The 25,825-nt window shown below is 43.6% G+C and overlaps 1 protein-coding gene across 3 annotated transcripts in view; it reads left to right on the forward strand.

Moving 5' to 3' along the window:
- Positions 1-25,825, forward strand: part of MTAP (methylthioadenosine phosphorylase) — a 62,191-nt gene that overhangs the window by 30,848 nt on the left and 5,518 nt on the right. For all 3 annotated transcript variants that reach the window (XM_056520436.1, XM_056520453.1, XM_056520445.1), the window contains one exon: positions 21,786-21,908. In XM_056520436.1, the coding sequence (XP_056376411.1) occupies positions 21,786-21,908 (123 nt within the window). The remainder of the gene's footprint in view (positions 1-21,785; positions 21,909-25,825) is intronic.

A 25,825-nucleotide genomic window follows, 5' to 3' on the forward strand; every position in this document is an offset into this window, starting at 1 on the left:
TGTAACAAACCTCATTCACACATCATACATACATACATACATCATAGATACACATCTAACACACATACACACATCATACATACGCATAAATCTATCATGCACACATAATACATATACACACATCATACAAAATCATACACATACATATACAATACACATCCCCAACCCAAAGCCTCTCCTTACCCCCAGGAGATTATTGCTGGAGATCGGGTTGGCTGAGGCTGCCTTGCTTCTGTGCCAGGGTCACATCAGTAGGAGCTCCCAGTAGCCCCTGGCCTCCTCAGCCCTGCAGGGCCGCACATAGTAGAAGTAAAAAATAAAAAAGTGCTGGCAGCGATCACCCGGGCCCCCAAGCAGTGGAGCGCAAGCAGGATGTGAGGGGGATTCACTAGTGGAGCGCTGCCTGCTGTGTTCCTCCAAGCGTGGTGATGTCGGATTAGTGGAGCGCAAGCAGCGCTCCTCCAGAATGCTCAGGACAGGGGGAGGAGTGTTAGTGCCTTAGGCCCTGAATACTGCATTTTGCACAAATTCGCGGTAAAATCGCGGCAAAAAACGCCGCGATTTTGCGCAAAATGGAGTATTGTTAGTAATGCCCTAAAGCTTTTCAGGGGCCCCCTTTTGGATGGGGGCCCTAGGCAATTGCCTAGGATGCCCCGCCCTGACGCCGGCCCTGGCTGTAGGCACACTTTTTGGGAAACACTGAGTTAGTCTGTTTCCTAACTCAGTTTCCTAACTCAGTTTCCTAAGTTAGTCTGAGTAATTTGGTGTTTCCCCACCAGTGTGCCACCAGCTATGGCAAAACTACAACTCCCAGCATGCACGGTCTGTTATTACAGGCTGGGAGTTGTAGTTTTGCAACAGCTGGAGGTTTGCGCACCCCTCCCCCACTGTGAATGTACAGGGTACATTCATACAGGCGGGAGTTTACAGTGAGTTTCCGGGTGCAAATTTGAGCTGTGGCAAATTTACCGCTGCTGCTCAAACTCCCAGCGGGAAACTCGCTGTAAACCCCTGCCTGTGTGAATGTATTCTAAAAACACTACACTACACTTACATGAAATAAAGAGTAAAAGACTATATATACACACCCTACTGGGAGTTTTGCACCAGCTGGAGGCACCCTATTTGGGGGAACACTGCTGTAGGGTATTTGTGGTGCTGGAGGCAAACGCCATGCTTGCATCCGGGTCCGCCCCATGCAAATCCCTAATTTAGGCCTCAAATGCACATGCCGTGCTCTCACTCCTGAGCCCTGTCTTATTTCAAGGCAACAGTTTAGGGCCACATATGGTGTATTTCCGTACTGGGAGAAATTGCGTTACACATTTTTGGGGCTTTTTCTAATTTTACCCTTTATGAAAAGGAAAAGTTGGGGGCTACACCAGCATGTTAGTGTTGCCCCCCACACTTTTCATTTTCACTTAAGGTAAAAGGAGAAAAAGACACCCAAAATTTGTAACGCAATTTCTCCCGAGTAAGGAAATACCTCATATGTGGGCGTAAAATGCTGTGCGGACGCACATGGCCCAGGAGTGAGAGCACACTATGTACATTTGAGGCCTAAATTGGTGATTTGTACAGGGGATTTTACAGCTGTTCTGACATATTGCAAAAAGGAAAACGCCCACATGGACCCCATTTTCGAAACGACACCCCTCAAGGATCGTAACAAGGGGTATAATGAGCCTTAACACCCCACAGGTGTTTGACAAATTTTTGGTTAAATTTGGATGGGAAAATGAAAAATTAGATTTTTTTTCACTGAAATGCTGGTGTTACCCAACATTTTTCATTTTCACAAGGGATAATAGATGAAAAAAAGGCCCCCAAAATTGGTAAAACCACTTCTTCTGAGTAACCCCACTGGTGTCTGAGAGATTTTTGGAACAATTGTCCATTTTTACATTTTTCATTTGCACAGCCCACTACTCCAAAGGTCTGTCAAACATCAGTGGAGTATAAATGCTCACTGCACCCCTTTTTACATTCAGTGAGGGGTGTAGTTTCTGAAATGGGGTCACATGTGGGGGGTCCAGTGTTCTGGCACCATGGGGGCTTTGTAAACACACATGGCCCCCGACTTCCATTCCAAACAAATTCTCTTTCCAAAAGCCCAATGGCGCTCCTTCTCTTTTGAGACCTGTAGTGCGCCAGCAGAGCAGTTTACATCCACATATGGGGTATTTCCTTGGGAGAAATTAGGCTTAAATTTTGGGGGGCATTTTCTCCTATTACCCCATGTGAAAATGAAAAATGTGGGGTAACATCAACATTTTAGCATTAAAAATCTAATTTTTCATTTTTATGGCCCACTGTTAAAAAAAAAAAAAAAAAAAAAAAAAAAAAACCTGTGAGGTGTAAGTACTCACTGTAACCCTTGTTATGTTCTTTGCAGGGCTGTGGAGTCTGAGTCGAGGAGTCGGATGAAATTTTGGGTACCTGGAGTCGGAGTCGGCAAACAATGCACAGACTCCGACTCCTACTAAATTTAGATTGGAATAAAAATAAATAAATAAAAGCAAGTTTAAATGTCCCAATTCACAAAAAGTTATAATTAATGACTTCTCTACTTTAAGAATAAAGACCAATGCATGCAGTGCCTCACGTAACCGCAAAACGAACACGTTAAGTGACCGTGAAGAAGCATGCTTTTCATGTGCTTTACTATATGGCACACAACGCACAATTAGGAGCGGCAATACTTATACTTTCCATAGTGTTGTGTTCTGCTGTTATAGGGAACCCATGGGTAACCTAGCCTCTCACTGATAAGGGGTTAAGGAAATATGTTTTTTGCAGGACTAGAGACACTTGTATAAGTGAAGGGAATGAAGGGTCAATAGTTCAAGACTGAAGCTGTAAACCATTGGAAAAACTGCTGCCATTCAGCTAAGGCTATAAAAACTTGTAAACTTGATTGTTAGCTTAAAGGGGTACTCCTCACCTAGACATCTTATCCCCTATCCAAAGGATAGGGATAAGATGTCAGATCGCCGGGGGGCCCGCTGCTGGGGACCCCCGGGATTGCTGCTGCGGCACCGCGCTGTGCGTAATGATGGGCGATACAGGGGTTGGAGCACTGTTACGTCATGGCTCTGCCCCTCATGATGTCACGGCCAGCGCCCTCAATACAAGTCTATGGCAGAGGGCGTGACGGTCTTCACGCCCCCTGCCATAGACTTGCATTAAGGGGGCGGGGCGTGATGTCACGAGGGGCGGAGCTATGACATTACGCTGCTCCGTCCACTGTATCGCTCTGTATCCGTCCCCCGAACTCGCTCTGTGTAGTAATGAAAGCGCGGTGCTGCAGCGGCGATCCCGGGGGTCGCCAGCAGAGGGACCCCGGGGATAAGATGTCTAGGGGCGGAGTACCCCTTTAAACACGACTATGGGATTCTACTAGGGAAATCATGTTTTATAATAAATGCCCCTTCCTTGATCCTCCCACTGCCCTATCTTCAGCAGCAGATCAGCACACAAACTGTTTAATACAGTAGACTGTTGGCTTCCCAGCCAGTAGTCCTGTGGTAATGACATGTATGTTGCCTTTCTTTCCTTCAAGGAATGTATAAAATACATTTGCATATTAATACAGAGGAGTCGGGTAGTCGGAAGTACAGAAAACTCCGGAGTCGGAACATGTATCTACAGGCTCCACAGCCCTGGTTCTTTGAGGGGATGAGTTTCCAAAATGGTGTCACATGTGGGAGGGGGGGGGGGGGGTTGTTTCTGCTGTTCTGGCACCATGTGAGCTTTGTAAACGCACATGGCCCCGACTTCAATTCCAGCCAAATTCTCTCTCCAAAAGCCCAAGTGCTCTTTTTGTTCTGAGCCCTCTAGTGTGCCAGCAGAGCACTTTACGACCATATATGGGGTATTTCCTTAAAGGGGTACTCCGCCCCTAGACATCTTATCCCCTATCCAAAGGATAGGGGATAAGATGTCAGATCGCCGGGGTCCCGCTGCTGAAGCACCCCGCTATCATTACTGCGCAGAGCGAGATCGCTCTGCACTTAATGATGGGCAATACAGGGGCCGGAGCATCGTTACGTCACGGCTCCGCCCCTCCTGATGTCACGGCCCGCCCCCGTCAATACAAGTCTATGGGAGGGGGCGTGGCGGTCATCATGCCCCCTGCCATAGACTTGCATTAAGGGGACGGGCCGTGATGTCATGAGGGGTGGAGCCATGACGTCACGCTGCTCCGGCCCCTGTATTGCCCGTCATTACGCACAGAGCGGGTGCCGCAGCGGCGATCCCCGGGGTCCCCAGCAGCGTGACCGCGGTGATCTAACATCTTATCCCCTATCCTTTGGATAGGGGATAAGATGCCAGGGGTGGAGTACCCCTTTAAGAGAAATGAAGTTTTACATTTTGGGGGCATTTTCTCCCATTACCCCATTTGAAAATGAAAAATTTGGGGTAACACCAGTATTTTTGTGTTTAAAAATAAAAATTTTCATTTTCTTGTCCAACTTTAACGAAAAGTAATCAATCACCTGTGAGGTGTTAAGGCTCACTGTACCCCTTGTTACATTCCCTTAGGCGCGTTGTTTCCCAAATAGTGTGCCATGTGTATTTTTTTTTTGCTGCTGTTCTAGCACCCTGGGGACTTTCTAAATGCAACATGCCCAATGGGGTCCATTATAGGGGATTTCTTACAGAAAGGCCCCTCAAATCCACTTCAAACTTAACTGGGCTCTGAACATTTCAGATGTTGTATTGTTGTATCATGAAAATTTGGAAAATTGCTGCTTTACTTTTGAAGCCCTCTAATGTCTTGCAAAAGTAAAAACATGTCAACTTTATGATGCCAACATAAAGTAGACATATTTTATATGTGAATTAATATAATTTATTTGGTATGTCCATTTTCCTTACAAGCAGAGAGTTTCAAAGTTAGAAAAAAGCTAAAGTTTCAAATTTTTCATGAAATTTAGAATTTTTCACCATGAAAGTATTGACAAAAATTTACCACTAACATAAAGTACAATATGTCATGAAAAATCTCTCAGAATCAAATTCATAAGTAAACGGATCCCAGAGTTAATGCTTAAAGTGACAGAGGTCAATTTTTGTTTTTGCACATTAGTTTTTTTCCTCCTCCCCTTCTAAAAAAAACATAACACTTTCAATTCTGCACCTACAGACCCATGTGAGGGCTTGTTTTTTGCGCCATCAATTATACGTTGTAATGACATCAATCATTTAATAACAAAATTTACCGCAAAACCCCAAAAAATATTTGTGGGGTGAAATTGAAAAAAAAACACGCCATTTTGGGGGCTTCTGTTTCTACATAGTGCAATGTTCGTAAAAAATTAGACATTACATTTATTCTGTAGGTCACAAGGATACCCAGTTTATGTAGGTTTTATTTTACTACTTTAAAAAAAATCCTAACTACATACACCAAAATTTGTATGTTTAAAATTGTCATTTTCTGACCCCTATAACTTTATTTTTCTACATATAGGGCGCATTTTTTTATTACATTTGTTCATTTTTTTTATTATAGCCCCATAGGGGGCTATAACATGCAATTTTCTGATTGCATAAACTGATCAGTGCTATGCCATAGCATAGCATTAATCAGTGGTATCGGCGCTCTGCTGCTCTAGCCTGCATAGCAGTCTAGGAGCAGCAGAACACCGATCAGATGGCGTTGAGGCAGGTAAGGACCCTCCTGCTTTCCCCTCAGCTGATCAGGACCCGCAGTGTCGCCGCAGATGTCCCGATCAGCTCCACTGAGCTACTGGCACTGTTAACCCCGCATTTTATATGCCACAATAAACTTTGATCGTGGCATCTAAAGGGTTAATACCGGGCATCGGCCTGATCAGCGGTGACTGGCATTAGCCGTGGGTCCTGGCTGCCTGTAGCAACCGGGACCCACCGGGCTTAACCCATTCTCTGCTCGTGAGAATAGTTTAAACCCTGTTAACAGGTACGCCATCGGTCCATAAGTCCCAGGGCGTACCTATACACCCTGTGTCCGGGATGGGTTAAATTACAGTATAAAAATATTGACTGTGGGTATAATCGGCTAAGAGGAACCATCATTATGCACCGGTAGAAACAAATATATATACAATATTAGGAATGCACCTATGTTTCGGGCAGTGTAAATTATTGACCCAAAATTTACGCTGAAAGGAAAAAAAGTAGGTTGAGAATTTTGGGGGTTTGGCCAGACGCACTTACCCTGTGCAGAGGTAGAGCCAGGAGGTGCTATAAGTATTTTGTTTCTGGACTGGAGAAGGCCTAGATAAAGAGAGGAGTTGATGGGCATGAGATTGTGGCTGAAATACCTGCCAGGATCATGATGACGTGGGGTAGATGGGGCTGAGCTGGAGGGGGGCTGCAAAAATCAAGGGCAGTATTATATGTTGCAGATCACTGCTCTGCAGCAGTACGTGCGCAAAGTTTATTCATGTGTTACTGGCAGTGCATGTACTGCTATAGAGCAGTGATCTGCAATCTGTGGCTCTGCAGCCAGCATGCATGTCCTGGCAGCCAAAGACTCTACTATAGCAGTACAGTGGGGATCAAAAGGTTGGGCAATCCAGGTAGAAATTTGTATTAATGTGCGTAAAGAAGCCAATGAAAGATGGAAAAATCTCCAAAAGGCATCAAATTACAGATTAGACATTCTTATAATAAGTCAACAAAAGTTAGATTATATTTCCATCATTTACACTTTCAAAATAACCGAAAAAAATGGCGTCTGCAAAAGTTTGGGCACCATGCAGAATTTATAGCATGTACTGTAGGGATCGACAGATTATCGGTTTGGCCGATATTATCGGCCGATATTCACGATTTTTGACGTTATCTGTATCTGCAATTATCTTGCCGATAATCCGATAATGTCCCGCACCCCCCCCCCACCGCACCGCACGCCGCCGCCCCCATTGCCTCCCCTAACACCGGTTTTATAATTACCTTTTCCAGGGGGTCTGTGGCCCGCGCTACTTCTGGCTCCTGCTGCATCCTGTGTTACGCTGTGCGCTGCGCAGTGCAGTGATGTCCTCAACAAGACGTCACCGTCAGTGCGCACAGTGACAGCTCAGGACGGGAGCCAGAAGTAACGCGGACCCTGGACCCCGGGAACAGGTAATTATAAAACCGGGGAAAGGGGAGGCAATGGGGCAGCAGCAGTGGTGCGGGGGTAGGTGGGGGATGGCTGGGGGGCAGCGGTGGTGGTTGGGAGGACCCCCGGACAGGCAGGGGGAGAAAAGTGGGTGGCGGCAGTGGTCTCTGATTCAGCCAAAGCCGCTGCAGTTCATTGATTTAAAGTGCCCGCTTTAAATCAATGATCTGCAGTGGCTTCTTCGGGGCCAGGGGGGTGTGTGTAGAAATAGCCGATAACTTATACCAATATTCCGGTATAAATTATCGGCTATCGGCCTGAAAGGCCATAGATTATCAGTATCTGCCCTAAAAAAACGATATCGGTCGATCCCTAATGCACTTCCCCCTCATCTGACCTTGCCCCAACAATCAGCACCATGGGTTCTTCTAAGCAGTTGTCTAGAAATCTGAAACTGAAAATAGTTGACGCTGACAAAGCTGGAGAAGGCTATAAGAAGATAGCAAAACGTTTTCAGATGTCAATATCCTCTGTTCGGAATGTAATTAAGAAATGGCAGTCATCAGGAACAGTGGAAGTTAAAGCAAGATCTGGAAGACCAAGACAAATATCAGACAGAACAGCTCGCAGGATTGTGAGAAAAACTATTCAAATCCCACGTTTGACTGCACAATCCCTCCAGAAAGATCTGGCAGACACTGTAGTTGTGGTACCCTATTCCACTATAAAGAGATACTTGTACAAATATGGTCTTCATGGAAGAGTCATCAGAAGAAAACCTCTTCTACGTCCTCACCACAAAAATCAGCGTTTGAACTTTGCAAATGAACATATAGACAAGCCTGATGCATTTTGGAAACAAGTTATGTGGACCAATGAGGTTAAAATTTAACTTTTTGGCCGGAATGAGCAAAGGTACGTTTGGAGAAGAAGGGGAACAGAATTTAATGAAAAGAACCTCTGTCCAACTGTTAAGCATGGGGGTGGATCATTCATGCTTTGGGGTTGTACTGCACCCAGTGGCACAGGGAACATCTCAAGAGTAGAAGAAAAGATGGATTCAATAACATTTCAGCAACTTTTGGATGCTAACTTCATGCCATCTGTGAAAAAGCTGAAGTTAAAGAGAGATGGCTTCTACAAATGGATAATGATCCTAAACACACCTCGAAATCCAGGGGGATTACATCAAGAGGTGTAAACTGAAGGTTTTGCCATGACCTTCACAATCTCCTGACCGCAACATAATTGCAAAATCTATGGATAGACCTTAAAAGAGCAGTGTGTGACAGACAGCCCAGAAATCTCAAAGCACTGGAAGACTTTTGTAAGGAGGTATGGGGAAAGATACCTCAAACAAGAATTGAAAGACTCTTGGATTGCTACAAAAAGCGTTTACAAGCTGTGATACTTGCCAAATGGGGCAGTACAAGATATTAACTCTGCAGGGTGCCCAAACTTTTGCAGACACCATTTTTTTGTTTTCTGTTATTTCGAAAGTGTAAACGATGGAAATAAAATCTAACTCTTGTTGATATATTATAAGAATGTCTAATCTGTAATTTGATGCCTTTTTGGAGACTTTTCCATCTTTCCTTGGCTTCTTTATGCACATTAACCCCTTAAGGACGCAGCCCTTTTTCACCTTAAGGACTGAGCCCTTTTTCGCAATTCTGACCACCGTCGCTTTACGCATTAATAACTCTAAAACGCTTTTCCCGAATATTCTGATTCTGAGATTGTTTTTTCGTGACATATTCTACTTTATTTCGGTGGTAAATTTCCGTCGTTACTTGCATCCTTTTTTGGTGAAAAATCCCAAAATTTTATGAAAATTTTGCATTTTTCTAACTTTGAAGCTCTCTGCTTGTAAGGAAAATGGATATTCCAAATACATTTTATTTTTGTTCACAAATACAATATGTCCACTTTATGTTTGCATCATAAAATGGACATATTTTTACTTTTTGAAAAAATTAGAGGGCTTCAAAGAAGGGCAGCAATTTTCAAAAACGTCATGAAAATTGCAAAATCTGAAGGGACAGACGTTACAGAACTACAACTCCCAGCATGCCTGGGCAGTCTAGGCATGCTGAGAGTTGTAGTTTGGCAACATCTGGAGGGCTACCGTTTGGGCACCACTGTAACAGTGGTCTCGAATCTGTGACCCTCCAGATGTTGCAAAACTACAACTCCCAGCATGCCCAGACAGCCTTTGGCTGTCTGGGCATGCTGGGAGTTGCAGTTTCGCACCCACTAGGAAGGGCAGCAGTAAATATCGCTTACTGCCCCCTTCCTATATCCCCCCCCCCCGTTCCCCCCCCCCCCCCCTGTCCTGCGCTGCCATTGGTCAGAATCAGTTCTGACCAATGGCAGGGGATAGGAGGAGATCGCAGCACTGCGACCTCGCTCCTATCCCTCAGGATGATCGGGGCTGCACTGACAGCTCCGATCATCCCTATTTTCCGGGTGATCGGGTCACCAGAGACCCGATCAGCCCGGAATAGCAGAAAATCGCATGTCTGAATTGACATGCGATTTTCTGCGATCGCCGACATGGGGGGGGGGGGGGTCTCAGGACCCCCCTCGGGGATGTGCCGGAATGCCTGCTGAATGATTTCAGTAGGCATCCCGGTCCGGTCCCCAACCGGCTAGCGGCGGGGACCAGAATTCCCACGAGCGTGCGCATACGCCCCACGTCCGGCGTCCTGAAGAGGTTAATACAAATTTTTACCTGGGGTGCCCAAACTTTTGATCCCCACTGTATGTACACTTTGTGTTACTTTCCCTTATGCATTGCTGGTAGCTGTCATTGCCTGCTGGGAGTTCTATTGCTGGAGTGGCTCTTCCTAAATTTCCGTGTACCACTTTGATTTACCACTTCAGGACAGACCATTGTACATTTCTATAGCCACTTTTTTGGGCTTTGCTCTGTTCTGACATAAATTTTGCTTAATTTTGGATTGGTTCAGGTCCTGATCATATGATCCTTATAGTAATCACTTTATGTGGATTGTTTGGCTGGCACGGCTTGCTTCTCTGGCACCAGCTGAATCTGAATCAGAACCTCTCATAGGAGTAAGCTTGCCTAAAACAAAAATTCGAGGATTTGTAACAGAAAATAATGGTTAAACCAGCTACCTTAGAACAAAATTGTCAAAATGCTTGTAAAACTTTATAAGGTCAACAGAACATAAACAGTTGCTACTAGACATGATCAAAGTTTTAGTGATTCGATTCATCACAAACTTCTCAGGCAGTTGTTGACTTTAGCCTTCATAAATTAGCTCAGCTTTCAGGTGCTCTGGTGGGCTGGAGACTCTCCTAGGACTGTATCCACCTTTTCCAGCCCACTGGAGCACCTGAGCTAATTTATGCAGGCTAAAGACAACAACTGCCGAGCCGAGAAGTTTGTGACGAATTGAATAACTGTAACTTCACTCATCTCTAGTTGCTACAGTGTGAAATAACTGCACAGATGGAGAGTTATATGTAAATGAACTTTTATACGGGGAAATTATTGCCCTGCAGTTATCGCGCAATCGCTCATTCAATGGCTGATCGCTGAGCGTGTGGCCCTAAAAATCATTGTTGGTTGGCTACGCATCTCCTTTTGTGAACAGAGGATAAACATCTGAAAAGGAGGTTAGTGAAAGAGGCACACAAGCAATTAAACGATCATTTATGCTAGAGTGCTGATCTGCTAGAGATGTGCTCAGAATTGGCATTGTTCTGCCTTCTAAAACGACCCTAAAGGACTTGGGAGCATTAAAGGGGTTCTCCCTTGTTTATACTGTTTTTTGTTATTATGTTTGTGTGTTATGTGTGTATAAGTATGTGTTTTTTTATGTGTGTTGTGATTATGTATATATGTATTTTCTTACCTTTTGTGACGATCCGGAAGCTGGCCCCTTTTTCTTCCAGTGGCTTGCAGTGCACCTCGGCCTCCGCCATGTTGTGTTCGGTAAGTGGGATGTCGGGGGGTGTTGCTTCTGTCCTTCCTATCTTCTGATGTCCGAGGTGAATCTTTTCTTCCTGTTTCTTCTGTGGCTCGGCGACGAATCTGTGACCTCTTCCGGCGCATGCGCAGGTAGTTTTTTTTTTTACCAATAAAGTTTTTTGGTCTAATTGACAAAGTGTCTGCGCTTGTGCGAAGCTACGCTATTAGCGTAGACCTAATGTACGCTACGCTGTTAGCGTAGCACTTGCGTACTCGCGCTTGCGCAGACAGTTTGTCAATTAGACAAAAAAACTTTATTGGTAAAAAAAACAAACTACCTGCGCATGCGCCGGAAGAGGTCGCAGATTCGTCGTTGAGCCACGGAAGAAACAGGTAGAAAAGATTTGCCTCGGACGTCAGAAGATAGGAAGGACAGAAGCAAGAACACACCCCCGACATCCCACTTACCGAACACAACATGGCGGAGGCCGAGGTGCACTGCAAGCCACTGGAAGAAAAAGGGGCCAGCTTCCGGATCGTCACAAAAGGTAAGAAAATACATATATACATAATCACAACACACATAAAAAAACACATACTTATACACACATAACACAAAAACATAATAACAAAAAACAGTATAAACAAGGGAGAACCCCTTTAAGTAAAAGCCAACAAGCAGGGGCCCTTCCCCTTTTTAATCCACATAGCATTATTTATCTTTTATGCCCCAAAGCCCTACTAGTTACCACATACACATTGGAAGCGGTCTCAACATATACTTTTGACAACAGGCTGCAGTGTATTTCATTGTAAAGCCATACAGTGGGATCAATTTCCCTCTTCCAGAAGGAGACACCAGGGGAGATTATAGATAGATAGATATAATGGCGGACATTTATCAAAACCTGTCCAGAGGAAAAGTTGCTGAGTTGCCCATAGCAACCAATCAGAATGCTGCTTTTATTTCTAACAAGGTCTCTGAAAAATAAAAAGAATCAATATGGTTGCTATGGGCAACTCAGAAACTTTTTCTCTGGACAGGTTTTGATAAATCTCCCCCTAATGTATATATAAACTGTCTATATGTAGTCAATTACAGCATCAGAGCTTCCCTGGGAAAGCCACAGTATTCCTCCTTGCCAGTTCCACCCAGTGCTGTGGTACTGCTGACTGTTACTTACACATTAAAATGAGGGCCAGGTGGCTTTATGCAGTGCCACCTCTCAGGAGGGAAAAAGGAATGCAAAAAACACTAGGGCAGTGCCTCATATAATACTGTATGTACAGGTGACTGAAGGTAATGAGCGTCTGTAACAGGGATGTGGAATTTGCATCGCCCGATGTCCGGGACATTCAGTCCTGGGCGCCGGGCAGGTGAATTTTTCAGGTCCTTAGCCCTGCTTCAGGCAAGCAGGGCCAGACTTGAAAGCCCCCGACAAGCATGGCAGCGCTCACAGGGGAGTATGGAGTGGGCTCCTGACTCCATCCCTCTCCGTACTCTGCAGCCCCCAGCTTATTTCAGTAGCTGGGGGCTGCCACTATTAGCCAGCATGCAGCGATCCCGATCGCCGTTGCCGGCTATTAACCCTTTAGATCGCTGGCGACTAAAGGGACATGTGAATGCTCCCTGTTGGGCTAATGGGGTGGAACGCTCCCCCGCAGCTCAGTCTACCACTATAGAGGTAGCCGGAGGGCTTACCTCTGCTTCCCTGGTGTCCATTGCTCTGTCATTGATGGAGCCTGGCTGGACTAGGCTCTATCAATGGATCGTAGAGCACACAGATCTGTAGATTGCTCTATTGATCTGTATGAGGAATCTAATGATTCCTCCTAAAAGTCCCCTAAGGGACTAATAAAGTGTGGGGGAAAAAAAATGTTTAACCCTTTAAGGACCAAGCATTTTTCTGTTTTTACACTTTCGTTTTTTCCTCCTCACCTTTTAAAAATCATAACCCTTTCAATTTTGCACCTAAAAAATCCATATGAGGGCTTATTTTTTGCGCCACCAATTCTACTTTGGAATGACATGAGTCATTTTACACAAACATTTATGGCGAAACGGAAAAAAAAATCATTGTGCGACAAAATTGAAGAAAAAACACCATTTTGTAAATTTTGGGGGCTTCTGTTTCTAGGCAGTACATTTTTCGGTAAAAATTACACTTTATCTTTATTCTGTAGGTCCATACGATTAAAATGATACCCTACTTATATAGGTTTGATTTTGTCGCACTTCTGGAAAAAATCATAACTACATGCAGGAAAATTTACATTTAAAATTGTCCTTTTCTGACCCCTATAACTTTTTTATTTTTCCACGTACAGGGCGGTTTGAGGGCTCATTTTTTGCGCCGTGATCTGAAGTTTTAATCGGTACAATTTTTATTTTGATTGGACTTCTTGATCGCTTTTTATTCCTTTTTTTATGGTATGAAAAGTGACCAAAAATACGCTATTTTGGACTTTGGAATTTTTTTGCGTGTACGCCATTGACCGTGCGGTTTAATTAATGATATATTTTTATAGTTCAGACATTTACGCACGCGACGATACTACATATGTTTATTTTTATTATGGTTACATATTTTTAATATGGAATTTGGGAAAAGGGGGGTGATTTAAACTTTTAATAAAGAAGGGGTTAATGTGTGTGTTTAAACTTTTTTAAAACTTTTTTTTTTTTACACTTTTAGTCCCCTTAGGGGACTTTTAGGAGGAATCATTTGATTCCTCATACAGATGAATGGGATTGCATACAATCCCATTCATCTGTGTGCTCTGCGCTCGATTGATAAAGCCTGGTCCTGCCAGGCTTTATCATTCAGAGAGCCGGAGCCGACACAGGAGGAGAGGTAAGCCCTCAGGCTACCTCAGCAGTGGATCGCTCCCCCGCGATCGCGCTGCGGGGGAGCGATCCACCCCACTGGACCACCAGGGACTGTATACAGGCACCTTTAGACGCCGCTGTCAACTTTGACAGCGGCGATCTAAAGGGTTAATAGCCGGCCGCGGCGATCGCCGCATGTCGGCTATTAATGCCGGCCCCCAGCTACAGGAATCAGCTGGGGGCTGGCCGGTATGACGCGGGCTCGAGTCGGGAGCCCGCGTCATACCCCAGTAATGGCCATTGGACGAGTATAGACGTCCATGGTCGTTATCGGGTTAATAAAAGTTTAAAAGATAAACATTAACCCCTTCCATATTAAAAGTTCAAATCTCCCCCTTTCCCTATATAAAAAAGAATATGTAAACATAATAAAAATAAACATATTTGGTATCGCTGCACACGTAATTGTACGAACTATTAAAATATAACATTAAGTATCCCGTACAGTAAACAACGTAAAATGTAAAAAAAATAAAAAAAATCACAGAATTGCAATTTTTATAATATCCCATAAAAAAGTTAAAAGCTATTAAAAAGTCAGATCTATACCAAAATGGTACCGATACAAAAAAACAGATTATGGTGCAAAAAAAATTAGCCCTCATACAGCCTGTTATGCAATTTATTTTATTTTTTTTAAAGCTACAGGGGTCAGAAAATTGCAATAAAAAAAAATCGGATATTGCTGTTATAAGGCCGGTCTAAAGTATTAAAATAACATGTTAGCTCAACCACAGGGTAAATGGCATAGAAAATTATCTTATACTATTTCAGTTTTACTTCACCAATATTTTTGTTTCGGCGAATAGGTTATGGAAAAATGAAAAGGTATCATTATAGTAGTTAGTTATGACTATTATAGGGCGAGGAGGAAAAAACTAGTGTAAAAGCGAAAATTGGCCCGGACAAGTGGATTGTCATGAGAGGCAAGAAGATTTTGCTCCGTTTGTCCCGTGGACTAGTAGTTTTTATTAAATTTCCACACCCCTGATGTAAGCTGGACTCTCACCTGGTGTATCCCTTGAGGTTATGCATATTAGGGATCGACCGATTATCGGTTTGGCTGATATTATCGGCCGATATTCACGATTTTGGACGTTATCGGTATCGGCAATTACCTTGCCGATAATGCATCGCCACCGCAACCCCCACCACCGCACTGCCCCAGCCGGAGACTGCCGCTGCCCCATTCCCTCCCCCATCCACGGTTTTATAATTACCTGTTCCCGGGGTCCGCGCTACTTCTAGCTCCTGCGGCATCCTGTGTTATGCTGTGCGCTACGCAATGACAAGTGACGTCCTCAATGCGATGTCACCGTCAGTGCTCACAGTGACAGCTCAGGAGGATGCCGCCGGAGCCTGAATAAGCGCGGGCTCCGGGAACAGGTAATTATAAAACCGGGAATAGGGGAGGCAATGTGGCAGCGGCAGTCTCTGGCCGTGGCGGTGCGGTGGGGGGGGAGGTCTCGGTGGCGGTGACAGGACTCAGGAGGACCCCAGGACAGGCAGGGGGAGAGAAGCGGGTGGTGGCGGCGGTCTCTGGCACCGCAAAAGCCGCTGCAGTTCATTGATTTAAAGTGCACGCTTTAAATCAATGATCTAAATAGCCGATAACTTATACTGGAATAACAGCATGAGTAATCGGTATCGGCCCTAAAAAATCGATATCGGTTGATCCCTAATGCATATCACCCCTTTCCGTGGGGTACTTAAATAGGATTGCGGCCGTCCAGGGCTTTGCTGTTATACTGGTTCCTTGCCTAGGATACCAGTCAAGAAAGAGTGGGGGAAAAAATGCTCCGGGGTGGTGATATACCGTTCTGGTGTATTTATTATAGTATTAATTCATATGATTGAGATATATATACTCCCTATTAATATTTTCAGACACTACTTTTAATCTTGTGGGGCGTTGTTGCCTTTTATGAGAGAGATGTCATCCCACTTTTATTTTCCTCTATGAGATTTATATCTACTATTTATACCCAATAACTAATACATAGTTGCTATTTTTTAACTCATGTATTTTATACTTACTTTCCCCCATGCGCATACATTGGACACAATTCAGGCTATGTGCCTTGCAACATAGTATCTCACTGTCAATTGCTTTCTGTCTTCATAAACCTTGTACTGTTCTTTCATCCCTGGTTTATGCATTCAGAAGCATTCAATCGTGCATCTGAAAGAGCCGTGTGAGATGACAGCACTAGCTGCTGCACTCAGCGGAGTTCGGGTCATGTGACCTAGGATTACGACTGTTTACAATTTCATTCATAAGAAGGACACCACTGCCCGGCACCTTGATAATGACTACAACGACTCTGTAAGAAGAATTTCCTTTACACCATTATCAGTTTGCCTTCACTGGTTCCTCTGACATATTCAGCTATGCACTTTCACTATGAGGGGCATTTACTAATCTTTTACTATGTAGTCTGGTTTTTACCCTGTTTTTTTCTACTTCATTTTTGACTCTGTGCGACAAATTTACTAATATGTTGCACGGCATTAATAAATTTGGCACACATAGGCAAGAGTGGGAAATTTACTTCATGTAGTAGAAAAAATAGTCTGTTCCTTTTTCCTGCTGTCTGAATAGGTTTGGCTGCTGGTTCCTTCCGGATCTTTTGAGTTTTTTTTTTAGCTTTTTCACCACATCTAAATAATTCAATAACTAAATTGTAGTCATGGCTCAGAAGTGGTAAACGGCGTTTAGTGTGTGTGTGTGTGTGTGTGTGTGTTTGTTACATTTTTTTAACAGTTTTTTTTCTCCCTAAATGTACTTACACTTTTATTTTTTATTTTTTTTGGTTACTTCTTCTACAGATCCGTGTATCCTGTGGACTCCTTCGGATTCGGTGGACTGCTTCGACGACCAGCGTTTTTCTTTGCTTTATGTTAATAAAATGGTTAACGAGGGCATGTGGGGGAGTGTTTTTTTGTAATAATTTTTTTTTTAAACCTGTTGTGTTTTTTTTTTTTTTTACTTTACTAGACAGGCTTAGTAGTGGAAGCTGTCTTATAGACGGAGTCCATTACTAAGCCGGGCTTAGCGTTAGCCACAAAAACAGCTAGCGCTAACCCCCAATTATTACCCCGGTACCCAACACCACAGGGGTGCCGGGAAGAGCCGGTACCAACAGGCCCGGAGCGTCAAAAATGGCGCTCCTGGGCCTAGGCGGTAACAGGCTGGCGTTATTTAGGCTGGGGAGGGCCAGTAACAATGGTCGTCGCCCACCCTGGTAATGTCAGGCTGTTACTGTTTGGTTGGTATTTGGCTGAGAATAAAAATAGGGGGGACCCTATGTGTTTTTTTTTTAAAATATTTAATTATTTATTTAAAAAAAAAAAAACGCATAGGGTCCCCCCTATTTTCATTCTCAGCCAAATACCAACCAAACAGTAACAGCCTGACGTTACCAGGGTGGGCGAGGACCATTGTTACTGATCCTCCCCAGCCTAAATAACGCCAGCCTGTTACCGCCTAGGCCCAGGAGCGCCATTTTTGACGCTCCAGGCCTGTTGGTACCGACTCTTCCCGGCACCCCTGTGACGTTGGGTACCGGGGTAATAATAGGGGGTTAGCGCTAGCTGTTTTTGTGGCTAACGCTAAGCCCAGCTTAGTAATGGATTCCGTCTATAAGACAGCTTCCACTACTAAGCCTGTCTAGTAAAGTAAGGAAAAAACACAACAGGTTTTAAAAAAATTTTATTACAAAAAACACTCCCCCACAAGCCCTCGTTAACCATTTTATTAAAATCAAACAAAGAAAAACGCTGGTCATCGAAGTAGTCCACCGAATCCGAAGGAGTCCACAGGATACACGGATCTGAAATGAGAAGAAAAAAAAAAAATGGGTTAGTACATTTATTATCACCTGCTCACACATCTCCCGCCCCGCACGACTACAACTGCCAGCATGCCCTTACAGTAAGGACATGCTGGGAGTTGTAGTTGTGTGGTGCAGGAGATGTGTGGGCAAGTGACAAGCTTGTCCCCTGCCCCCAGCTGCAGGACTACAACTCCCAGCATGCCCTTACTCTAAGGTGGGGCGGAGGCCGGGCACAGTGTTTCTCAACCTGGGACTTGTAGTTTTGCAACATCTTGAGGCACCCTGGTTGGAAAACACTGTTTTAGGCCAGTGTTTCCCAACCAGGTTGCCTCCAGATGTTAATAAATAGGTATAGTTGAAAAACAACTAAGGACCAGTCCTCAAGGTGTATCAGAAATATTAGCATATGATCCAGATAGTAAATATAATATTTTTAATGATATAAGTCACAGGTATATAAATGTCACTAATACCTGTCCCTGCAGGGCCCTTGCAAGGGACATAGAAATCAGTGCATGTAATTCAGTGCATAAGTATAATACAAATACTCATAAAAAAAAATATATATATATATATATATATTAAAAAATATTAAAAACTTGCATCCATATGTAAAAATATTAAAAATATTGTGCTAACAGTAGTTCAATGTTCTCATGATAGAGTTCCAGTAGCTAAGTACACAGTTCAATTGTTTGCGATCCTTGTGTGGAATAGACAATAGCAATCGTTGGTGGTACAGTATGTATCACATTTATAAGAATAACGATACGAGGTCTGGTGCACGGCACCACTCACCACTCCTGAAGCCGTCTATGGGGCTGGTTGTACGGGCTGACACGGAGATGTCAGGTCTCCGGAGGTGCCCGGTGTCTTAGTAGCAGCGCAGATCTCCTTCTCCTGTAGTCCTCGGCTGGCACGGGTGGCACCGGCCTCTCTGGTGTGCCGTGGATTGCTGGTTGGTCCAAGGAGACGGCGACAATGGCAATAGTTTAGCAGCAATGATAGTGTAGTAGCAGCGGTGGGAGTAGGTGCGGCGTGCCTCGTGTGAACTGAGCGCTGTGCGCGCGTAGTAGAGCAGTGGTCCCGATAATGAGGACTTCCAGCAGTTGCAAATGGTAAGTTGGAATATCGCTATATTGAAGATGAATTTATATGTATGATGGTAGATGCAAGTCTGTGGTAAGTTTCTAGACGCGTTTCAAGGCCTCGGGCCTTTTCCTCAGTAGAAATAAGCCTTTGACTGTCCAGGAATGCTGAGAGTTGTAGTTTTGCAACATCTGGAGGCAACCTGGTTGGGAAACACTGGCCTAAAACAGTGTTTCCCAACCAGGGTGCCTCCAGATGTTGCAAAACTACAACTCCCAGCATGCCTGGACAGCCAAAGGCTGTCCAGGCATGCTGGGAGTTGTAGTCTTGCAACATCTGGAGGCACCCTGGTTGGGAAGCTTGGGCAACTTACCGGCTTCCGTAGTGCGACAGTGCTGCCCGACGATCTCCGTCAGCGATAGTCGCTGGAGCCTCGGAAGGGTAAGTGAACGTCTTCGCCGGTCCCCTTCAGCTGTTTAGTTTTGCAACAGCTGGAGGACTACATTTTACAGACCACACACCAGTGGTCTGCAAACTGTGGCCCTCCAGCTGTTGCAAAACTGCAACTCCCAGCATGCCCTGACAGTCAAAGCCTTTGGCTCTCAGGGCAGGAGCCCGGGCTCCTCATACGGCCTCCCCGCTACCCCCCCCCCCCCCCCTTGTCTCCCGCCGGGCTCCTAATACGGCCTCCCCGCTACCCCCCCCCCCCCTTGTCTCCCGCTTGCGCCGCTCAGCTCCAGCTGCTACAAGACTACAACTCCCAGCGTGTCCTCACTGTAAGGGCATGCTGGGACTTGTGGTCTTGCAACAGCAGACAGATGGGAGTTGTGTGGCACTGGCAGGTGAGAGGGGGGGGGGATGTAAATCACTGCAGTGTCCCGGTAGCGCAGTGTAAATTTTTACGGCCGTTGCGACAGTTTATTGCGCAACTGCGACTGTCTCAGTTAATAAATTCCTGACCACTGCAAGTAAAAACTGAAAACTAGCGTAAATTAAGCGGGAAAAATTTTTTTTACTTTCTAGCTCTTGCTAGAGAAAGTCGCACAAAAAATAGGGTAGGCGCAATTGCGACAATTTTGTGCCAAAAATAGTCAGAAAAAAATGACTAAACCCCTTAGTAAAAGCCCCTCTATAAGTTACAAGATAGCAGCTGTCAGTTACAAGCCACATGTGCATTCGTTTATGTTCCGGGTCCCGACCCAGACGATATCAACTTACAGATATCGGTGTATGTTTCTGTTTATTATTTCCTACTATTTACATACATAAATGGATTTAACAGTTTTCTATAATAAGTGTATCAGCAAATACCTGTTGTATTTGTTATTATATTCTGAACAATTATATGCTCTTATCTTTATGATGAAGTTAGGCACGCCCCATTCCTGTATAGTTGGCGACCCTTTTTGTGTGTGTATACATGACGCGTGTGCTTCTCCTGTATCTCCTATCTGAAATTGAAAAAGGGTAAACAAGTGAAACTTGTCTTGCTTTTTGTTGTACTTTTTAATCGATAAATAAGCTTTTATTGATGAATTAACTGATGCCTTGGACCTTCTATGGATAGCGCCACACTGGAGCGTTTTTTTTCTTCTTTTTTTTCCCACTCTTTCTTTACCTCTCTGGAGGGACCTCCAGTCATGTACAAAGCCCTGTATGGTAATCAAGGAGGTGAGGGCGAACAAGGAGATACATTTTTGACACTTGGCTAAGGCTGCATTCACACTACGTTTCGTACTAATCCAACTGGGAAATGTGAAAACCGGGCGCTCCCGTATCCCAGCCGTACCCGGCCCCCATCTCCTACATTTGACCCATCTGATACATTTTTTTGCCCTGTATCCGGTTTTGTGACTGGACTGAAAACCGTAGTAGACCACTGTTTTCAGTCCGTTCACAAAACCGGATTCGAGGCAAAAATGAGCCGGCCAGAGTCACTGACTCCCGCCGGCTCATTCAAATAAATGAGATGGGGGTACGGGAGTGCCCGTTTTTCACAATTCCCTGCCAGATGCGGTCCCCTTATGGATGAAGCGTAGTGTGAATGCAGCATAAACAGATTCCCTTTTAAAAGTGTTTCTACATCTCAAAAAGTGCCCCAAAAGCTGTGCACACGTGCTTATTATGCGTGTATAGTAGAAAACCGTAAGTGGGGGGGTTTCTGTGCAGCCTTTGGATGTGCACCAGTAAAACAAAGCTTCAGTGTGTTTCACCTGTAGAAGTCACTTGGCCAAGCCCACATTGCAAAATCCCAGCACATTACTGCTATGTCTATAGGCATCCTGAGGCTGGAGAGTGCTTCCATGCCTTCCTCACTTTCTGAATTCTCATGCATCTATTAATGGGTCCTGAAGAAATGACGACCTTTAGGACACAACTGAGGGGAATGTAAATACCAAATGTTACATGGATGATTCCTTTTTACTCGAGGAAAACATGATCTGTACCTTTTGTCAACAAAAACGTTTTATATAATGTAGATAATACCATAATATGTATATTTGTAATATACATTGGTTAAGAATTATGTATATTTTTTTCCCCGCAGCTATTGCATGTGTGTCGCTATAAGGAGTCCAAATACAGGAAGTGAGGGTCGGCAAGAAAAAGCAGGACAGCGTGCACTGAGGCTCTATAACATGCTCCTGGCTCATATGTCCGGATGATTGACAAGCCAGTAGTCTGCTTGTCCTACCCTCACTTCCTGTTTTTGGACTCCTCATAGAGACACACAGACAATGGCTGCAGGGACAGCATTTTTTCACCCCAAAATATACACCATTTTTAACCAATGTATATTACAAATATGCATATAATGGTATTATCTACATTATATAAAAAGTTTTTGTTGACGACAGGTACATTTTAAATATTTCCAGGCATAGCTCTTGTGTGATGGTGTCTTTACCGCTGTCTGACTACTTTTTTTCTTTTAAGGTTTCTGTGGACAGGGTGCTGAAAACATTAAAAGAAAATGCCAATAAAGCAACAAGTGTTCTTCTGTCTGCCATACCTCAGATAGCAACCATGGACTGGACAGACACCATTCAGAATATGAAGGTACTTGGTTGTCATTTCCTGTTGTGTGATTTATTACAACCATTTTCTATTTACATAAAATTACAACAATTTTTTTACATTGTCATTGTAGAATCCATTCAGATTTAGCTAAAGTTTTGGTTTAATAAAAAAAAGTGATTGCTTAACCCCTTAAGGACTCAGGGTTTTTCCGTTTTTGCACTTTCGTTTTTTCCTCCTTACCTTTAAAAAATCATAACCCTTTCAATTTTCCACCTAAAAATCCATATTATGGCTTATTTTTTGCGTCGCCAATTCTACTTTGCAGTGACATTAGTCATTTTACCCAAAAATGCACGGCGAAACGGAAAAAAAAATCATTGTGCGACAAAATCGAAAAAAAAAACGCCATTTTGTAACTTTTGGGGGCTTCCGTTTCTACGCAGTGCATATTTCGGTAAAAATTACACCTTATCATTATTCTGTAGGTCCATACGGTTAAAATGATACCCTACTTATATAGGTTTGATTTTGTCGCACTTCTGGAAAAAATCATAACTACATGCAGGAAAATTTATACGTTTAAAAATGTCATCTTCTGACCCCTATAACTTTTTTATTTTTCCACGTACGGGGCGGTATGAGGACTCATTTTTTGCGCCGTGATCTGAAGTTTTTATTGGTATGATTTTTGTTTTGATCTGACTTTTTGATCACTTTTTATTCATTTTTTAATGTTATAAAAAGTTACCAAAATACGCTTTTTTGGACTTTGGAATTTTTTTGCGCGTACGCCATTGACCGTACGGCTTAATTAATGATATATTTTTATAGTTCGGACATTTACGCACGCGGCGATACCACATATGTTTATTTTTATTTTTTTTTACACTGTTTTATTTTTCTTATGGGAAAAGGGGGGTGATTCAAACTTTTATTAGGGAAGGGGTTAAATGATCTTTATTAACACTTTTTTTTTACTTTTTTTTTGCAGTGTTATAGGTCCCATAGGGACCTATAACACTGCACACACTGATCTTTCATCCTGATCACAGGCGTGTATTAACACGCCTGTGATCAGTGTTATTGGCGCTTGACTGGCTCAGGCACGGAGCAGTCATTCGTCGATCGGACACCAGGGAGGCAGGTAAGAGCCCTCCCGGTGTCCGATCAGCTGTTCGGGACGCCGCGATTTCACCGCGGCGGTCCCGAACAGCCCGACTGAGCAGCCGGGATACTTTCAGTTTCACTTTAGAAGCGGCGGTCAGCTTTGACCGCCGCTTCTAAAGGGTTAATACCGCACATCGCCGCGATCGGCGATGTGTGGTATTAGCCGCGGGTCCCGGCTGTTGATTAGCGCCGGGACCCACGCGATATGATGCGGGATCGCGGCGCGATCCCGCTTCATATGGCGGGAGCCGGCGCAGGACGTAAATATACGTCCTGCGTCGTTAAGGGGTTAAAGGGGAACTCCGGTGGTAAAAAAATTTTTTTTGACTATATGGCATCTTCTTTGTAAGTTTCGTTTTTTTGCAATATACATGTTATATGTTTTGGCAGCATGTATGTGTTTTTCTTAACTGTTTGTTGGGCAGGAAGTTCTGTAGTTCAGAGGGTTTTCTTTTACTGTTGTCCACAGTTCTGAGTCTGTTGTGGACAAGATGTCACAGCTTTTTTTCTTTTTCTTTGTGCATGAGAGGAATAAGCCACGCCCCCTCACCCAGCTGAGTACACAGCTCCTCCCCTCCCCCCTGCTCTGTATTCTAAGGACAAAGGTCTGCACAGGAGAAGGACCTCACAGAGAAGATAAGTGTTATCTGAAGGGGAGGATGAGAAGGTGCACAGGCTGGGGATGTATAGACTGCAGGGGAATAAATCTCAGACTGGGAATGATCTCTATGGGGGAGATTCATCAAAACCTGTGCAGAGGAAAACTTGCCAAGTTGCCCATAGCAACCAATCAGATCGCTTCGTTTTTCACAGGCCTTCATAAAAATGAAAGCAGCAAGCTGATTGGTTGCTATGGGCAACTGGGCAAGTTTTCCTCTGCACAGGTTTTGATAAATCTCCCCCAATATGTGAAGGGGGAGGGGGGACTCCTGAATAACACATGCTGGGAGTTGTAGTCCCTGTTATGTGTGTATGCTATTGTTTACAAACCAGTGTGCCTCCAGCTGTTGCTAAACTACAACTCCCAGCATGCCCTGACAAACTTTGGGCATGCTGCGAGTTGTAGATTTGCAACAGCTGGAGGTACACTGGTTGGGAAACACTGTTCTAGCCTATTCAGCATACACATCATGTTACACCAGTGTTTCCCAACCAGTGTGCCTCCAGCTGTTGCAAAACTACAACTCCTAGCATGCCCAAAGGCTGTCAGGGCATGCTGGGAGTTGTAGTTTTGCAACACCTGGAGGCACCCTGGTTGGGAAACACTGGTGTATGCCCTACAGAGGTGTGGTGAACTACAACCCCCAGGAGACTACAGAGGCAGCATGTTGGTGTTATACAACAGACTGAAGACTCCTGAATGACACATGCTGGGAGTTGTAGTCCCTTTAGTGTGTGTATGACAGTGTATCCCAACCAAGGCTGATTATATTAGTGTGCTGTGTATAAGGGGGCTGATCCGGGAAAATAGTAGGATGGGTAAAGGGCGGAACAAACAAACAAAAAAGAAGCCGCCCCAAACCAGCAAGGCATGTGGCATGCTGGGATTTGTAGTTTTCAGCACAGCAAGAAACAGGAAATAGAAGCAAAGATAGGAAAACAAAGTGGGGGATAAAAAGACAAAGAACAGAAATAGAGTAGGCTAAACAACGAGAATAGAAATGAAACAAAACAAATAGGGTAAGTCAAAAACGGAAAAACACGTTGACCACCGGAGTACCCCTTTAAGTTCTGTTGCTGTATACAACAGTCTGACATAACATTAGGCGCACCAAAACTTTATTTTGAATTAAGAGTTAGTTGCCATGGTTTTTTTTTTTTAGCAACAAGTCATGTACAGAAAAAGAGCATTATAAATTATGTACCTTCCAAAGCACATGAAACAATGAACTGGTAAGTTATGGATACCTAAGACTAATCTGTGTCACCTGATCCCACAAAAGAGATAAAATATTGCTTTAAAGGGACAAGTCTATAAAAAAAAATAATAATAATAATTTTTATTTTTATGCTATAAAAGACAAAATAACTTTTTTTTTTTTGTGACCAGGACAGACTCCTAATGTAAATTTATGGGACCGTTCTGTACTCATACTCAGGGAGAGCAACACTATAAGTAAAGATGTGCCAGGAAAGGAGAGCAGGCATGTCCTCTCTAGCTGTTTGGCAGTTTTCTTCACGTGTATTGTTACACCACAGCTTGAAGATCCGATCTTTCATATGAACAGGTCCTAAAGTTCCCTTTTGCTGGAGTCTGTTGCTACATTTTAACCCTTAAATGGGCATTTTCAGATACAAAAACTTTTTTATGTTGTACATCTTGGTAAAACACCTGTACGCCCTTAGTCCTGAACGTGTTGAGACCCATAACTTTTATTTTTTCATTCACAGAGACATATGAGGGCTTGTTTTTGCATGATCAACTGTACTTGTTATGACACATTTCATTTCACCATGAAATGTATATCAGAAAAAAATTAGAAAAAACTGACTTAGAAGTTCCATCGAGGCAAAAATGTTAACGATAAAAATTATAGATCATGGTGCAAAAAAATGAGCCCTAATACAGCCCTGTATATAAAAAAGCAGCACAATTTTAGGCAAACTGATGTATTTTTTTATATATATATAAAAAAAAAAAAGTTTGCCTTTTTTACTTTTAATTTTTATATATATATATATATATATATATATATATATATATATATATTTTTTTTTTTAGTACAATAGAGAAACTTTATAATCTGGGTGTTGTTGTAATCGCATTGACCCACAAAAGAAAGAGAGCC

Source organism: Hyla sarda, chromosome 1 (assembly GCF_029499605.1).
Source record: "Hyla sarda isolate aHylSar1 chromosome 1, aHylSar1.hap1, whole genome shotgun sequence".
Taxonomy (NCBI): domain Eukaryota; kingdom Metazoa; phylum Chordata; class Amphibia; order Anura; family Hylidae; genus Hyla; species Hyla sarda.